This window comes from Calypte anna, chromosome 3 (assembly GCF_003957555.1).
Source record: "Calypte anna isolate BGI_N300 chromosome 3, bCalAnn1_v1.p, whole genome shotgun sequence".
Lineage (NCBI taxonomy): Eukaryota > Metazoa > Chordata > Aves > Apodiformes > Trochilidae > Calypte > Calypte anna.
In genome coordinates this window covers 33,053,213-33,072,934 of record NC_044246.1, presented here as the reverse complement: position 1 = coordinate 33,072,934, position 19,722 = coordinate 33,053,213, and the positions used below count along the sequence as shown (strand labels likewise).

Here is a 19,722-nt window from a genome sequence, read left to right as displayed (position 1 = left end):
GTAAATTCCGTGTGTAAAGTAAACAAGAATTCAAAAAGGCCATCATAGTAGGTAATGGAGTAAGTATGAGGTTTTGCATTCTTGATTTAAACAGGGATTTTATTACCTACCCCTGCACAACCTACAGCCTATCTTTGCTGTTTATTTTTGCCCATGATGGCTTGACTGGCACCCTCAAATTTTAATCCCATCTCAGAGCAAAGACACTGTTTTGCACTTGTTTTTGTGCAGCACACAGAATTCAGTTGCCACTCGTAAAAACTTTTCAAGGACAACCAGGTATAAATCCTGCAGTTCCAGCCACCTCCAGAGCTCCATTTTGCTTTCTACTTTGCAAACAGAAAGGGAAGACTCAAAACTTACAACCTAAGAAACTAGAGATAAGTGCCAAAGGAACCCAAGTTAAAATGTGAAATAACAAGGAAGGAGTAAGGGAGAAAAGAAGGTATTCAACAGTAATGCCAACCAGCCCAGCCTCCTTTTACCAGGCTGCACTGACTAACTAAAAATGCAGATGGTTCTCCTTAGTACTTTCCTGGTGTCAAAAGGAAAAAGACTAATAAAACTACATCCCTCAAAAACCCAACTCGTACCTCAGTGGTTTGCATTTGTTGCAAAACCACTCATAAGTGCTACCTTTCCTCAGGTCCTTTATATACATAGCCCTGGGAAATAATATTTACTACTCTTTGGCCTAATAATGACATTGAGATACTCTAAGTACCTGAAGTTATAAATGGTCTCATTCCATGTAGTAAATTTTGCTTTCTTCTTCAAATTAAGAGAGGTAAAAACCTGGCTGTAACAGGGCAGCAAACACAAACGCTCACACCAGCAGAAATCCATTTTCCTCCTCTTTTTGAGATTTCCTTTTCAGCAGCCTAACAAAACTAACACATCGTAGCGGGTTAGAAATGGGCTGTTACCATTAAAATGGATGGTCCCACCCCTATACAGAAATATCAGTCATGACCCTTTTTGCTATGAAATTGGGAGCCAAAAACATACAACCAAATGGTCTGCTGGAATTGTCATTATGTTTTTATTTAAAAGAGAGATTTTCTCATCCACTTTCTGACCAGGCAGTGTTATTTCAAAGCAAAAAAATAGAAAACAAAGTCAGTATCAACACCATACACACAGAATAACTTAAATAAATAGTTTTATCCTTTTTAAGATGATTGAAGTGTAGGACAAATAAAACATATTATTCTGGACATTGTCTGTAAAAAGTTCATATCTAATGTATTAGGTATTAAGATAACCGGTGTTTATCAGCTGTACTACTCTGACAATGATTAAGTCTTTAGACAGACAGGCTGTATGGAAAAAAATATATTTCACTGAAGAACAAACCTATAGAAATTAGGTTTCTTAATGCTTATGCATCCTTAATTCCCTGTTCCTTAGGAAATGCTTTCTCCCCCCTCCCTCCTGGACTTAGCCTACAGCAAATTGCTTTTGCCTGAGAAGGCCTGGAAGCTGTTGATGCCACTGCTTATTTTAGCTAAGGGTTTAACCAGGACTGGAAAACATTAGAGATCATCCACAAAGCCAACATTAGACTTTTGAGGCTACACTCCAGAGAAACCCTCCTTAGAGTTTCTCTTCACTCCTGTACAGGAACATATTTGCTTTGCTTGGCCAAATCTTGCAGCTGTGAGCATCCACACATTGCTTCTGCAAGAAGGAGACACTTTTCCTATAGAGAAGAAATCCATCTAGGTCAACACCACAGAGACTGTGACATCAATCATGCCCAGAGGCTTAGCACACAGTTCCTATATATCCAATGGTTACTGCTTAGCTTGACCCACCCCTGAGGGAGCCAACTGTGCAGCACTGCATAGACCAGAAGAGCAAAATATAGCTTTGGCTTAGAGATCTCACAGCCTAGGATATTATAATAAATAGCAGTTCTTCCCTGCAACAGAATAAGACAGCAATATGTGGACCTGTTTTCTCTCTTCCTGCCACATCCCAGGATAAACCCAATGTAATAAAAGAATGTAGCTGTAACTCATAATTTTTAACATTAACTAGATAGTCAAAGAGAGTAAATCTTACTTCATTGTATTAGACATTAGCTTTTTGCTTAAGAAACTGAGTTGAAAAATCAGTCACCCCCTGGTCTTTTTCATTAATGCTATTTGTCTAAAAAGTTACTCAAAAACACTTCAATAATGTACACCCCACCTAAAATAACTGAGTAGCTTTGATGATGATCAGCTCCATACTAACCTGAGCCTTAATCCAGTCAACCTGTGTACCTGTTTTTCTGAGAATGCCTTCTCTTTCCTATTGCTGAAATACAGAACCACAGAATCATTATGGTTGGAAAAGACTATTAAGATCATCAGCTCCAACCATTAACCTAACTAACTGTATTAGCTCACTCAGTATTAACTTAATACTGTCAACTCAAACTATTTATTATCACGCATTATTTAGCATCGACCCTAAAACCTCAGTTCTTGTAGGGAAGTAATGAAATTAAAAATCTAAGTTTTCTTTTGCAGAGTCTCTAGGTCTCATTCTCACAGCAAAAGGCCTAGAAACATGAATCATATCATCTTAAACCAAGAAAAGAAAATACAACACCTCTCACAACCATTATGACAAGTTTATAATCTGAGGAGGAGTGGCAGGTGTCTGACTCATTATGTCTAAGCCCTTATGGTTCCCATGTAAGCATTCCACTTCCCCTCTCTCTTCTGCTTTTCTACTCTTGTACTTTGCATGAGGAATGAAGATGGCCAAATTTCTGATAGAAATCATCTTCAGCACGATTCAGAGCTTCCTCATCAATGTAGACAGCAGGTCTCCGGGACACCAAAAAGTACTGCACCTTCCTCAGGCTCCAACCCATCACGTACCTCAGCCAGCCACTGACAGCTGCTGTAGACCTCCCAACACCAGCATTGCAGTGGACATAGACTGTGTGTCCATTCTCCAGCAGCCCGTGTAAGAGGCAGACAGCTTGAGGCAACATCTGTACTCTTCCTAAGGTTAAAAAGAAGGCACAGTCATTTGCATTCCAGAAAGCCAGCTTCACAGTTGAGGTTTTGTCTGTACAGCCTGATGCACTGTGAATCACACTGGCAAGCCTGACATAATTTTAGGTTTTCTTTTTTTGTCATTTTTTTTCTTTTTTTTTTCTTCTTTTTTCCCCCAAATTATCTTCTACCTTTGTTTCTTCTGTCAACAGTAATGCAGATCAAACAAAATCCGTAAAATGCCCCAAGTCTTCTCCAAATATACATTCTGATTAACACTGAATGTGTATGGCATATTAATTTTCACAAGAATTGAGATAAGGCAGCAAATTACATCAAACTGTACATTGTATATAGCATAGAGTTATCAAGCCAAAAGTGCAATGTTTTTTAGTACCAGAGGTTTCTGAAGCTACCCATGTAATGCTGCCTTCTAAAACACTGTACTGAAGGCCATTTTGCCAGTAGGTAAGAGAGGAGGAGCAGGAGTACTTGCCTGTACAACTTCATACTGTTATGATTTAATTGTGTACTAAGCATATGGTTAATCAACACGGAACAGTCTCTCTGCCTCCCAAAGGTATGACTGTACCCTACTTGCTGATGCCTTTCTTTCTGTTACTCCAGGAACTGAACCTGCAGACATTAAAGCCTACCTTTCACTTATGGCACAGACATGCACTGACTTTAAGCTTTTTCAAATCCCTGTTTTAAGGTCTTCTCTCTTCACTGATGTCCTATTACTGAGATGTCAGTTCTCTATTTGTAGCAGCAGTATTTAACTCTATTGAAAGCATCCTTCTGGTCAGCTAGTCACTGGAAAACATGCACCTTTCTAACCTACTGGTTGGAAATTTGAACCAAGCATTCCAAAGAAAGAATTAAAAATAATAATTTCTGTTAAAACATGAGTATTAAAAGTTAATTACAAATAATTATATGAATTACTCTACCGAGATAATTTAACCCAGTATCAGACTGGGATACTATAGTTGAATAATGATTTTTTGGGGGACAGGGAATGTCAGAGACAGGCACACAGCACTGGATCTCCATTTTTAACCAGCAAGGATGGCAAGTTGTCCTTCTGTGCAGCCTTGTGTTCTTCCACCTACACAGCACATTTTCATTATATAGCTAAATTCAAATTGAAAGCAAAAACAGTCAAGCAGGTATCAGTTTTGGATGATTTTACACTCAAATACATGGGTATTGCCAGACACAAAGTATTTTAGATGGCCTCTCTGCCTACAAGGAAATATGAGTAACTTGTTAGGGACAGCACACACAGAGAAATTACATCTCGTGCGTTAGATGTATTTTTATGCAAAATTTACACAGGAAAAAACCCACGAGGGTCGAATTAACAATGTAAAGGGTTTGTTGCTATCAAATTACCTTCAGTGCTCATGTCTGGGGTTGGCATCCAGACATAAGCAAGACCTTCCTCTTTATACAGTCTGATGAGGATTTCAGGGCTCATGGGTTCTGGGTAGCGGTTGCAGCCCCAGGAGTTTTGAACAATGTCCCACTCGGTCTGGAAGTTCATCACAGCCGTGACACCCAGCTCGTGCTTCAGCTTGACAGTCACGTGCTCCAGCTGCCGAGGGCAACTTCCCAGCCAGATGTTTGGAAGAATTCTAGCATTGAGAAAACATGGCAGTGGGATCAATTAAAATATCTTTAAAAAAAAAAAGAAATTGCCAAGTTCGGCAACGTTCCAGCTCCAAGCGTTCTTAGTATCACTACATGTACACTGCTGTGTGCAGCCTTTTCATGTCTTGCTGTAAGCAGCTTCTTATTTCATTACTGTTGAGCTGGTAATGGTTGATCCCAGAGATCAGGTTCCTGACCTACCACAAAGAATCAGGCAGTCTGAGAAAAATTTCAGAGCATAATTAGTAGCACAGGTCTCAAAGGCATTTGTCATTAAGCCTGCAGTAGCGGCTTACTGAGATCACAGCCTAGGATAAGAAAACTATAAAGATTTATGCAACTTGCACATAAAAAGGAGACATGAAAGATTCACTTGATGCAGACCTGAATTACTTATTACTAAATCAAACACACAGAACTCCTCCAGCTATAGCTACCACTATAATGAGGACAGCAAACAGAAAACAAAACAAAGCAAAACAAATGAAAAACCACAAAACAACTTCAGCTACCTTTCTATGAGAAAACTCAAAAATGAATGAGGGAATGTCTTCTCATTTTTATCTGCTCTTGTGGAGTCCAGTGGGAATTAAATGCACAATTACAAAACATGTTACCTTCCCTCAAGGCCCAAAGAGCCAGAAATTCTGCAAGAAAAACTTGAGAGATATGTTTAGGATGGATACAGACATCTGTGTTTCTGGTACTTATATAAATCAAGCTTCAAGACTCTTATACTTTTTCCCATTGTAAGTGGTCATAAAACTATTCCATGTCTCAACAGATTTTGACATAAATATAAAGTGAATAGTAAGAGGCTTGTTTTTCAAACACACACATGAAATTGAACTGATGGTATACCTGCAATGGATTATTCACAAGCACAAATTTTAGTGACCTACTTTAATTATTTTTTGCTGGCATAAACTTCGTTTTTGAACACACAGTTCACAAACTACACAAAATATCCCTGCAAGTGAACATAAAACTTTGCAAACATTAATAACTGCAAAAAACACAGGAAGACAATCTACAACAAAAGCAGGATCTTAAAAATTAAAATGTCTACCATGGATTTTTTTACAGTCTTTTCCAACTTTGGTGTCAGGGACAAATTCAAAACTTTTATGTTTATTCAGGAGCAGTTACTCATATAAAGTAACCCTTAAAACAGCAGCTGGCTATTTCCATCCTGCTATCACAGTAGTAAGTGCTAACTAACATTTAATTAAGACCTGTAATTGACAATTATTAAATCCTGCTGTTTTATTTCTTAAAGACTTTCAAAAAGAAAAATTCAAATGCAGGAAGTACTTATATTTGCTTCCTGTATTTTGGCTGTATGCACAGTGAGCTACAGATCAGCCACAGAAATGAAGCCTTTGGCTTTAACAGCCCCCACTGCAGTAAGACAGTGAACTTGATCTCAGTATCTGGTAGCTGAGTCCCAGATCTTTGGATCACAGATAATGAATGAAAACCTGAAAAATTTGACAAATCTACCACATAGCAAATCACCATTTCAACCAAGTTGCTCTGACTGTGAGATAATTTGAAGAGATTTGGACTTCATTATTGTTTCACATCCATATTCTCATCTGGAATGTGGTGAGAGTCATTCCCATTGCTAATAGAAAATGCATTTGTTCCTAAGCAAGAAACTTTGACCCAAAAATTCATTAATTAAGATTTAGCCTCAAAATAATCTCCTTTGTCACTTTCTGTCATCCCTGAATATTACCTTTCTTAAGGAGAGAAGACACAGAAAGAATGAATTTCTAATACACAGGCTCTGGATTTCTTTAGCTACAAGTCAAATTCAATTTCATTTATTAAGAAATACCAACACCCAGTGGACTCCACAGAAACCTGAAAGAAAGGGAATAAAGCACAACCATTGTGTATTACCATGGTGTTCAAGGTACAATCCCACATCCTGGCCCGTACAGGGAGCTTCACAAAATTGCCCCAAATCCAGCAGAACCAGCTTGATCACTCCCACTGATCAGAGACATTAGTGAGGGTTCACTGCAATAATAACTCTGTTGCCTCACTTCCCATGTGCCATCCCCACAGCACACCCTGTCCTAACCTAAAAGAGTCACCCCCGTCAGGCTGCTGCCACAGGAATCCGTCACAATGCTTAGAGCATTTCAAGGTGGCAAATGCAAGTTAAAGTGCCCTCCAGATGCAGATGAATGGCAGGAGATGAGTAATGCTCACAAAACTCCATAGCAGGGAAAGAAAAATGGCAATAACACTATAACCTTGTGGCAATACGAGGATATTCTTTCAAGAACAAGAATTTGAGCATAATTCCTTCAAAGGCTTTCCTGAGACTCATACATATGTAGTTCTCTTGATATTTTGGGAAATTTAATACAATAAGTTAGCTCGGCAGGCGAGCTAAAGTGTGTTTTCTAGCATTTGATTGATTGATCTGGAGTAACTAAAGGGTTCCTGAAATAAATAAATTCTGTGTAGCACTCTTGCTTACAGATAAATCAATCCTTTATATTTTTTCCCCAATGATTATTTCGTGGGCAAACAGCACAGCTGCACTACCTGCAAGACCACTGGGATATTCATTGTGTATATATTCTGGTTTTGTAGCCTAAAGCATCTTTTCCATGACAAGACCTTCTCTATTTCACAGTTGCATTTACCATCTAAAAGCCCTTCTTTTAAAGCTGTTTTCTCTAGAGTTACTTTCAGCCTGCCCTACACTTTATTTCTCCATCAGTAATACGGAGATAATATTTACCTACCTTAAGGGGACTTCTGGGGATTAAATGAATAAATGACTGTGAAGAGCTTAAATTTGTGTTAACATGGAGTATGTGATAGACAGGTATCTGCTCAATTTACTCAACTTAGGAACCCAGACTAAATGTACACATGGTAAACACTTGCCTTTTGACTTGTAAGCTGAGAAAAAGAGCAACAATTTGTCATTACCAGGGAATAAATATAGAATGCTACAAAATCACTCGTACAGTTACTTTCCAGCTGTCATCACACTTATATTATTTTTAATGATGCAGATAAACATTGCTCTTGATTGCTTTCCCCCAGGATCTGTACAGTTATTAAATTATAAAAATTTGCTATGAATGCACCTGAAACAACAAATGCATTCTGTTAAATCAATGCATATCCAAATAGCCTCCCCATCCTTAAGGAGAAAATGAGTCTGAGGCAATAAAAGATTAGCAGTCTGATACTTCTTTTTCTTTTTCTTTTTTCTTTTTTTTTTTTTTTTTTTTTTAATGGTGCAGATTGTAATTTTCTGGCCAGAGGAAATCTTCCCAAAGTGTGGTGCATTGTACCTTTGAATCTTAGACCTCCACAGATAGCACAAAACCAGCCCAGCAACTGTTACTGTGGGGAACTGATTTGCAGCAAGGGAGGAATCTACCAAGTCACTGCATCTGGCTGACAACTCCTCCTCTACCACACAGATGTCTACGCTGCTTCTTAGGCAGCTCCTGTGTTAGTTTTGTTGATAATGGTTTAAAGAAAATGGGCACCAAACTCAAATTTCCTTAAAATGCTGAGCTGTAAGCTGAGGTGACTCTGGCACTGTTTCTGGATCTGTTCAGTCATCAAGGTACAAAGAGCAGGCATATTACAGGCTCTCCTAAAATCCATCAGCTCTTCTAAGGAGTCACAGATCTTATAGGAAAGGGTAGGATTCAAGCCTTTGGACCCACATTTAACCAGAACATCAGTCAGGTACAATTTTCAGATGTCCTTTTATTCCTATAGCTGCCAGCTTTAATCAAGAAGAGGACTTTGACAAACTAAGTCATTTTTTACTGGTTACTGGCAAAAGAGTGACCCGTAATCTGTTTCTATTGGTAATATTTTTTACCAAGGTCCAGCATATTATTTCAAATGAAAAGTGATGGATTCATCCTTCAGTGCCAGGTCAAGATGTAGCTTGATGTCAATTCTTGCAATTCATGTCAATTGTCTGCATCAGTCTTCCTTAGATCCCACTGATCACAGCAAGATGAGCACTAATATATACAAATACCAAGACATAGTAATTTCACTGAAACAACAAACAAAATAATGATTAAACTAGCTGTCTCCTCCCTTAAGGCTTTTATTTCCTAAAGGTGTAGCATGCGACTAAAGCTACATCTAACTTGCAGGAAAACTTATTCTGTATTCCCAGAAGAGCAACATATATAATTCAGTCAATTTACCCCCAGCACTTTGTGATGATCTTATGCATACAGATGGTACTGATGTAGTGCTATTACCCTGACACCACAGCAAGGAAGCAGCCCAAGGGGAACACAGGCTTGAAGCAGAAATCAGAGATATTTTTGCAGCACAGTAACTACTGGAGACTGCTTCCAATTACAGCAGATTCCTATTTCCTCCCCTGATGGCACAGGAGCAGGAACTGGTTCAGAATTGTTTGCTAAGGTGGATTTTCAAAGGAAAATTATGATCTGTCAGAACAAAAAGTTTGCTATCTATTTTAAATTAAATTTAACCCATTTAAACCAAATGTCGGATGAGAAATAAAGGGAGAGAAATAATCAGAGAGATGGAAGCAAAACCAACCTATCTCTCTTTCCCCTTCTCTCATTTGACACGAAAGAGATTTCCAGAAGTATTGCTTTGGGCATATTCAAAATGAGAAAATAGGAAATCCTGCCAGCTGCATCTGAGGTGCTCTTTCATCTTTTCTCTACCCTTTGCCTTGTAACAAGGCACATCACTTTAAATCATTATACCATTGGATTAAGATGATCCAGAACATATTATCCTGCATGTGCTCCTTTTGCCATCAGCATCAATTTATCAACATATAGCAGCTTATTCATAGACACATGCATGCCTCTTCTGGGCCTTCCTTGCTCTTTTCTTGTAAACTGTGACAGTGAAAACACTAAGAGCGCTTGTCAGAAAACAGATGAGGTTCCTGCACCTTTGTCAGAGCAATCTAGAAACATTACTTAGAAACATTGTTATCTAATATCCTGAAATGCATTTACAAACAGGTTTTTCAAGTGACCAAACTCTGTGGAAGATCTGAACACTTTCAAATACTGCTTGAGATGCAGAAAGCACGCTGATGACTGCCCTCACCTTCAGAAATACTTTCCTAGTGTCCAACACAAATAGTGCAGACACAGGTCACAGTGATTCTTCTCTCCACAATGAACAGATTACTCCTTTCTGCTCTGCAGAACCCTTTTACTTATTTGAAAATTACTAAAATGCACACACAGCTTTGTATTCTTTACACACAAACACATACACACGCACAATTACTTGTCAGACAATCAAAGCAGGTGATGCTTCTTGTTTGCCTTTGGACTTTCTAGCTGGTCAATACCTTTCTTAAAATGTTATACCCAGTACTGGCAGGAGGTCTCACCATTTCTAAGCAGAACTGAAGGTCAGCAATTTCTTGTGCCTCAAAGGTTATATTCCTCTTTATAGTCCCCTGACAGCCCTTTTACAGAACGATGCAGTTAACCTGTGTTCAACATGGAATTCTGTTTCCAACTTGAGTTTCCAACTTAAGATCTCTTGCTAGAGACAAGCCTACTCAAGGAGAGGTTAAATCTGCCTGAAGCAGAATTATTTATGATTTATTAGTTATAACCACCAGTGGTCTGAAATAAAACTAAATAAATATGCAGCAAAGGAGCAGATGGATTCATAGTTAATAAATGAATCTCAGTAATTTGTCTTGCATTAACAGATCTCAGCCATTCACACACATCAATGGGGTTTAAGTTAAATATAATCAATTAGAAAGGGAAATAGTACATGTTTGCAGTAATGCTTGGTGAAAGTGTTGTTTATAGAGAGGTCAAAGTGATAATATTAGCCTGTACACAGATGTGAACTGCAAATACCAGAATTTTAAAACATTTTAAAAATCAATGACCACATTCTATGCATTCCAACTTTGAACTTTCTATTACCTATTTCATTTTATCAGAAAAGATACAGAAAAGTGGAAACATTTTAAATACAGGAGATACCAGCTGTTTCTTGTGAAAATACTTTCATATGAGGCCAGACTAAGAATTTAACATATTTTTAGAGAAGAACTCCTTAAAGATAAAATATATGGGAACAGCAAGTCAATGCGCCCTATCTAAATAAGGGACATAGCCTTACATATAGTTTAATCTATAAAACAACTACTAAGACATGAAAAAATGGCAGACCTTTTTCACTTGTTTTGTAAACTTTTATATCTCCCTGCAAAACGAAACAGGCAGACACCAAAACAAATGACTCCCTGGCTTGGTCTTATTCAAGAATTCTAGTTTCATTAAATTCCCTTTAAATAACCCACAGAGAGATCTCTCAGCATAATGCCTCCTTTCCAGTGAAATAACAATGTAGAACCAAGGGGTTATGACACTGACATTTCATTGCACATTGCACAGGGCATGTGGGTACATGGCTGTGGTCTTAATCCCTTCTCCTGCTGACTTACTGATAAAGTCTCCTTGCAGAACACAAGACAATGGAGGCCTTGTGATGAGAAGGGTTGACTGAACATCATCCAATGCACTCAGTTGCCCAGCACACAGACAAGCACTGCTGGTCAGAGCAGGAGAATGAGGTTTGATGATTCTGTGGTCAAACTCACAGAATACCAAGATCCAATAGCCAGGCTTTATAAGACTACTCCTATCAATAAAGAAGGATTAAATGGCCATTACCTTAGCAGAAGTCATCAGAGAAAAGTGTTGATTAATGATAAAACTATATCATACTGAAATGACACAGCTGAAAAACTTGTAAAAGCTACTTACATTAAAAAAAATATGTTCCTTTAACCTAACTGCAAAATGTAGAAGCACAAGTTATCACTTATACATTTGTTCGGCTTTGCTGCTGAAAGAGTGCAGTTTATTGTGAAGTTAAGAATTCTACCTCAGGGCTCTAAATTAGGACAATTAAATAGACCACAATTGAGTTCCAAAGATGGGGTTTTTTCTTCTTCCTATTTGGCACTGTGAGGAAAAGTAATTACACTCTGGCAAATTTTCTTCTTAGATGTACTCTGGATTACTTATCTAGCCTCTCACATGGCATCCTTGCCAACCAAAAAGAAACACCTGCTTTTATCACTTCAGAACAACACTTTGTCAGCTTAGCAATAGACAAAGTTTCTCAAACCCTTGAATTCTGAGTGCTATGCTTAATAGTATCTTATTTATTCCATATTCACAAATTTATTCATGAATGTGGCACCAAATGACCTCATTTCCAGATATGCAGAGCAAATAAGCCATTAAGATTTGACCTCAAGCTGGCAATGCGCTAAAATGAAAACACGTAATAATAATACCAAACCAATACCTGAAGTACAAGGTTAAACAGACATTCAGCTACAGAACACTTCCAGTACCCCCAGGTTCTGCAGTCTTAGGAGATTTCCATAACATCAGCTTGATGGTACAAAAGGGTTTGGTTGTTCCCTCTTCACCCACCCACATGCATTTACCAGTGGTAAAAGAGAAACGACCCAGTGGTTTGGGTTGGGTTTGGGTTACTCTTCAGGCTGAGACAAGGAGCAACCATGGTAATGCCTGAACACAGCACTGCTCTCCTCCTCTTTTTTTCTGGCTAATTCTGATGCTGGGGAGACCTGTAGGCTATGTCTGCTTTAGGGACTATCCTAGCTTCAAATGCAGCACAGATATAGGATAAGAAGGATTCACATGAGTAGAATTAAAGTCGATCATGCAAAAGAAGTTCACAGATGGATCTGTCCAAAGATAGATCCACAAAGATTTCTGTTCATGGCCCATTTCCCCCTTTCTCAGGCCCACTTCCCCCCCTTCCCTCACAAGGAACGTAAGAGCTTCATTAGATGAAACTCACAAAAGCATCTCATAAGCACAGCTGTAGAGATCAAGGGCATTTCTAACATCTTATACCCAGCTACAGCAGGGAATATATTGGGTGAAAACACATAGACAGCTGGAAAGTAAGACACATCCCACACTGCAATAATGAGAATAATAACTTGGATAAATAAGCAGTAGCACTATGACTAAGAGTCACAAAATAAGCTATCATATTCAGCAGTGTAGACTCAGGAGGACTGGAAGGAAGGAAGGGAAAGAAACACCTGGAGAGCCCTGCCAACCAGAGTTCTAGAAGAAAAGTTTTCAGAGAAAAGACTGAAGAAGCAAGTGTTAATATCAAAATGGAAATACTGAGATGTTCCAACATCAATCACCTTCTTATTCTGAGAAAAAGTATAAGAGTTTCCAAGCATATATGAGATTACTATAAAGGGGCAGGATATTAATTTGTTCTTCAAGTCTGCTGTGAAGAGGACATGAAGAAATGAACTTGTGTTGCTCTAGGAAGACTTAAGTCTAGCTTAGAAAAGCTTTTTAATGGTAGGAATAGTGAGGCAACTGAATGGAAGAGTAACAAGGCTGTAGAGTCTCATCACTTAGATGAGATCATATTTAAGATCAGGCTGGATAAATCTGGAATGATTTCAAAGTACCTGAGACTCAGAGCAAGGAAATTGAATGGATGCTTTTTGAGGTCTCTGAGCCTATGATCTGTGATACTGTAATAATAAATTTTAATTTCCATCTCTGGAACCACTATCTATATTAATTTATCCAGCTCCATCTTGAAATAATTTGGGTTCCTTGTACTCCCTGCCCTATTTAAAAGGTCATGTGAGAATGAATTCAGGTATCATTCCTTTGATGTGAGAAACCTTGTTCTAATTTACACTTTAAATTCATTCAGAAGCAATTAATATCCGTTTGATCTTAAAGCAAGTTCAGTTTCACTAAGTCCTCTTCTTCTCCCGTATTAATTCCTGAATGTCTATTACAAATAGCAATATATCTTCTTTCTCAGTCTTCATTTAACTGTGCTGTCTATCTCAGACACCAGAAGGAGTCAAGATATGGTAGCACAGAGTTCCTTGCAAGCCAATTTATTTTGCTCCAACTCCAGTGTTATAAAAGCCAGACAGTGTGTGGCAAATGCTCTCATGAATTCCAAGTTAGGTCAGATATCTTTGCCCTTCACTGGAGGTTGTGATACAGGCACATCTTACGTCAAGGAACACCGCACACAGAAACACAACAGAATTCCTCCTGTAATGCCAAGAGGATGTAAAGTTCACCTAACAAGAAACCTTGGATACTATTTTTGTGGATTATCTCATGATCACAGAGTTCCTGTGATGAAGGCAAAACAGAAGAGGCAGTGTATCCCCATTGACAGGGATCTCAACATTTCCTCAAAAGTCAGTTACTCACAGATCAGATAAACCAGCCTGGTACAGCTGAGCTCTTCCATGCCACGACTAGAACATGTTCCACACTTGTCCTCCTCAGGAAAGGAAAGTGCAAAAGGGATTGTAAAAAATCTTTGCTTTTCTTACATGATAACAGATCAAACTTACCTAATTTTGTCTCTAGGATAAGTGTTCATCCTCCAAGAAATTCAATGGTATCGCTCTCATTAAGTTTCCAGTACATTTGATTTTATACAGGGAGAGCAAACAATAAACCCATCTCCTCTCTCATTCACCCCACTCCATTAAAATGCTTAAAGCCAATTAATTTGTATCTTATACATTTTTTATAATCTATTTTATCTCTAGATGTGATCTAAAATAACTTGGTCCTGCAAGACTTTATGTACACAGCCAAAACTAAACTGTGGAAGATAAAATTTTATACTCCCTGTATTCAAAGTGAAATATGTCATAATTTGCTAGGAATTTTCACTCTGAAGATAAGAAAATAATCATCCGTGAGCACACCAATGCCTTGTAGGGCAGGCAGTCCAGGTCTAGACTTACAGGATGTAGCCAGACTTTATTTTCAAATATACACAAAAGGTTTCTACAGATGCCTAAGGAGCACATCGCATGCAGCAGAAAGCAGGATTTGCCTTTGTAGGGAATTAATCTTTCCATACTTTCATTTGTATAAACAATTATCTGAAACAAATAATGTGCCAATTACAAATCTACAGCCTGTGAAGGGAATTGGCTTCCAAGGATTGTACTGAGCAACCTGGAAAGGACTCCTCTGTTGACTTGTGAGGATTAATACTTAAATGCTCTGGTTATAGAATCTTGTCTCATACAACTGTTGTTGCCAATGGTTACTTCCTACATATGTCTCCATTAGATTGCCAACATTTCCATTTGTTTTGAAATAGAACAAATACTCAGAAAGAGAAGAACAACAGGCTGCTAATCTAAGCCAGATAGTAATGAGCTATGCATCTCTTGGCATTGGGAATGAGAATTTCTAACATTAACGCTTAGCAATGGGAACAATGCCACTCCTGGCACCTTCAAGTTAAAGAATTTTAACAAAATTTATTTAATCTGCTACAGATTAACTTTAAATTAGTGTCCAAGAAGTTTCAGGAATTGCTGGTAAAATTATCTTCTTTCAAAGTTTACTTACTAGCAGCTGCTTAAAAATCTTCAAAAATAATAAATTATTAATCTACTTTTCAAATGCAGCTTTTCTCATCCAATGGAAATTCTTTCCAATGTTTCTGAAACGAGCACATATTCATTAAAATTGCATACTTGCAAAGCACAGTTTAGTGAAAGGTGGCCTTGTGATCCACATGGCAGCAGATGCACACATACAGACTGCTGGAACAGCAACAGTCAGAGGGAAGAGCACATCCATTCCTTGTGGTACCACCCAAACATAACAGTCCTGACAGAATCATAGAATCACAGAATTGGCTGGGTTGGAAGGGACCTCAGAGATCATCAAGTCCAACCCTTGATCCACTACCACTGCAGTTACTGGACCATGGCACTGAGTGCCACATCCAGTCTCTTTTTAAATATCTCCAGGGATGAGATGAAGAATCCACTACTTCCTGGGGCAGCCCATTCCAATGCTTGATCACCCTCTCAGTAAAGAAATACTTTCTAATGTCCAACCTAAACCTCCCCTGGCACAACTTAAGACCATGCCCTCTTGTCTTGCTGAGAGTTGCCTGGGAAAAGAGACCAACCCCCACCTGGCTACAGCCTCCTTTCAGGGAGTTGTAGAGAGCGATGAGGTCTCCCCTGAGCCTCCTCTTCTCCAGGCTGAACAGCCCCAGCTCCCTCAGCCTCTCCTCATAGGGTCTGTGCTCAAGTCCTTTCACCAGCCTGGTTGCCCTCCTTTGGACCTGCTCCAGGACCTCGATATCCTTCCTGAACTGAGGGGCCCAGAACTGGACACAGTACTCGAGGTGTGGCCTCACCAGGGCTGAGTACAGGGGCAGAATCACTTCCCTGGACCTGCTGGGCACACTGTTCCTGATCCAGGCCAGGATGCCATTGGCCTTCTTGGCCACCTGGGCACACTGCTGGCTCATGTTCAGCTTCCTGTCAATCCAAATTCCAAGGTCCCTTTCTGCCTGGCTGCTCTCAGCCACTCTGTCCCCAGCCTGTAGTGCTGCATGGGGTTGTTGTGTTCATTCCAGTAAAGGTATGCAGAATTTCTAAACTTGCAGCAATTAATTTATATTAAATTTCAAGAAGGACAGACACATTCTCAAGTACCATCAGCTGGAGGAGAAGAAAAACTGTATCAATGCATCACCAGATTCAGCTGTATGGATTTCTAGAAGAATGTTTTCCCACAACACAGTCAAATCAAAGGGATAACAGCTGTGTGGTGCTACCCTAATAAAATTGTCAGAAACTTCATTTTAGCTAATATAATTGGCTATTGCATTATAAATATAAAATTAATAGCCCTGGTTGGTGAGTTGCCAACATCAAAAGTTGAGGCTGAGACTGCAACGAAGCTACTGAGAGGCCCCAGAAGAACCTGTGTAATTCTGTTTAGCACTAAACTGCAATGTATAATGTGATCTCTAAAAGAAGTCATGGATGCCAAAAGGGAAAAAAATTGACTTAAATTTTATGAACTAATGATGTTGCATTTTTTATCAGAGCCCACAGATTGAAAAGAATTACAATGGGCTGTCTATTTTTTAAACTACCTTTTTTTTCAGATTTCTGGCTTTTCCATTTCAATATGATTTCACTTGCTTGGAAAATGGAATTGCAGGTATTTGAATAAATGTATCAAAGTGATCTTCTATTACTATCGTTTATAAATGTGTTTACATTCTCATCCTAAGCTTAACTTTGTAAATTTCTAAAACATTACTCATATTGGATAGCCTTATTACCTAGAGTAGAAGATAATTTGAGAAGCTTTTTTCTCCTTTCATCTCACAAGATCAAAGTAACAGTATTACAGGAATCAGAGCAAAATAATTGTCTGTACTGAAAAGAGTAGTTAGCACCATTTAGGAATGGTCTGCATACAGCCAGCCCTTCAACCTGGAAGAGGGAGAGGGGAAGGGAGGGAGGAAGGTTCTCTCTCATTATTGATTTTACTTCTATTCTACACTTTTTTACCTTCGTATTAAAACTGAAACGCAAAAGGAAAATATTCCTTTTTTCCTCCTTATGCATATTTAAAACTAATTTTTCTTTTATTAGTTTTTCACATTTCATTTAAGCTTACAAACCATGGTATCTATTCAACCAATACAGAGGAAATCCATATTTGTTATAACATGGCACCATCTATAGAATTTGACTCAATTTTTATCATAATTCACAAGAGGACATACAGTAAGCTTTTGAACAATAGCAGGGATTATGTATCTCAGCTCCCTGGAATTAAATTTCTCAAAGTACAAGCATTAAAGGGGGGAACAAGAGATTTTCAGTTCAGCCTTTTAATATGCTCCCTGGGAAGCCAAACACAGTTTATTTCTTTGGTGTTTTTGTTTTTCCTTGCAGAGAGAAAATTATATATGGGGAAATACAGCAGGAATTTCATAATCTCTATTTACTCTTGGGAAATAAAATACTTACATTTCTGAGAAAAGCTGTAAAGAAACTGGAGCTACAATCAAGTTTCCTTTCTAATAAATAATTTTTTTTATTCCCTAAATAGAATTTTCCATGTTTTAATATGGAGGGGCTTCTTAAAAATTCTCATGTAAATATCTAGAGCATTTAAGCATGCAATCTTGCATTTATATCTCTCAGCATTTATCGAAAATACTGAAGATAAACATAGAATTCATAACCTAATAGTTTCAGCTTGCTACAGCTTTAAATGAAAAATCTTTAACACTTCCTCCATTTCATTTGAATTGAAACAACTATGAAGTTGCATAATTTAGATTTTTCTGACTTACAGGCTACCTGTTACAGAAACACAGTATACTGAGCAAGCAAACACCAAACCATCTGGTTGTAATAAACTATCTGATGGTGTCATGTCCTGCAGGCCAGCTGGACTATCCTGCCCTAGAAGCTGTTTCTGCAAAACCCATGGGAAGGGTAGGCAGGGTGGGTTTACACTGCAAACACAAGGCCTTGGTTCAACAGTTTTACCAGTTGTAAATTATAGTTTTCTTAGTGTAAGTTCTTCTGATAACAACCAAATATATCTGTATCTGCATTCATTCCCTCCTGGTAAACTAAATAGCAAGAAGTTTGAGTACACAGTCTCTGCTTCTGAAAAAGAGCTTCTGCTGTCTTTAGATAAACTACATCATGAAATGCCAGTGATTACAGGGCACCTAATAAATGCATATAAAAGCTAACAGAAAATAAATACCTGCAAGATGACTGGAACATCATGAAAGAGCAATGCTGCCCCTTCCCTGCCATCCTGGCTGTGAGCTAAATTGCCCAGATTTCACAATCTCAGTCAATTTTGCTCACAGCCAGCAATGCCAACAAATTGCTTTCCAATGGAGACAGAACTTTATTCCCTCTCTGACAGCCTGAATATTAAAGAGTAAAGGTGCAGGGAATAGGACTGAAGATCTCCAGAAGAAATACTAGGATGAACAGTAAAACTAGAAGAAACAATAGTTTTTGCTGTCTAATAGTGATACCCCACATAAAATTTATATTAGCTAGACTATCAACATTTGTCTGTTACATCTCACAGAGAAAAACAGAACAAATAAGTATGTCTACTTCTCAAGGCTTTTTCATGGAGGATTCCCAGTCTTCCTTCTGGCTTTTCCTTCCAGAATGACACAGAACTGTAAGCTTTTATTAAGAAGCAAGGAAATAATTTTGTGAACCTGTGAAAAGATCCATTTTGAAGAGCAACAGTAGTTTTAAGCAAGTATCACCTATTACCAGTCAGGTGATGAAAGGTGTTCATATACCCATTAACAGCCAGTCTCTGCTTGCTATCATTTTATGAATGAAATTCTCATTTCAAAGCAATCCCCTCTCTAAATAAATAATTCTCATTCAAATCCCCATTCCAAATGCCACATATGAATGGCAGAATGGTAAAGAGAAGTTCAGGAAAAAATCCAGATAAAACTCACATCTATCCAGCCAGCATGCTAAGCTCCCCTTCAAGCTTGCTGTGACCTGCTGCCCACCCCCTCTTTAGAAATTACTTGGTTAAATTATGAGCTATTTCGAATTGAATCCTCACTTTGGATATTCTTCTAAAAAACCTCTCAAGCCACAAGCTCCTGGCATGTGAATAGAAGTCAGTTGCTTCGACAAAGCAGTGAAAGGTTTTTGCCATCTCACAACACTTGTCCTAACTCAGCTCTGCAAGTCCTACCAGGTTTATAAAACGATTAAAAAAAAAAAAAAAAAAAAAAATTAAGATTCTCAAATTCACCAAGCTGCCTAGAAGCACATTGAGTCATGCTCAGTATAAGTTATATAGATATTTATACCAGATGTAATTCTTTCTAATACAGATGAGTATTGGGCACTACTCAGTAACTTCTGAATGGTAAAATATGCTGTTTCACTAGAAATATATTTGTTTTCATCAAAAGTGAAATCCATGTATCAGTGTGACATGACCTTACTATGCTATCAAAAATTATTCTGGTTTTTCTGTAACCTAAAGCAAACACCACACTAAATCACATATGTTATGCCATTTAGACTATATATCTGAACAGTTCAAAATTATCAATTTATGCTGACAGTAGACATTGTTAGCCCTATAGAAAGAGCAGAAACCACTCAGAAAAACTAGAGTAT

General features: G+C 38.2%; 1 protein-coding gene across 1 annotated transcript in view; it reads right to left on the bottom strand.

Moving 5' to 3' along the window:
• Positions 1–1,026: 1,026 nt before the first annotated feature.
• Positions 1,027–19,722, bottom strand: part of EPM2A (EPM2A glucan phosphatase, laforin) — a 40,148-nt gene continuing 21,452 nt past the window's right edge. Inside the window, exons 3-4 of the mRNA XM_030447296.1 lie at positions 4,395–4,636; positions 1,027–3,003 (exon numbers count right to left, since the gene is read on the bottom strand). Of these exons, the coding sequence (XP_030303156.1) occupies positions 2,723–3,003; positions 4,395–4,636 (523 nt within the window). The 3' untranslated portion in view covers positions 1,027–2,722. The remainder of the gene's footprint in view (positions 3,004–4,394; positions 4,637–19,722) is intronic.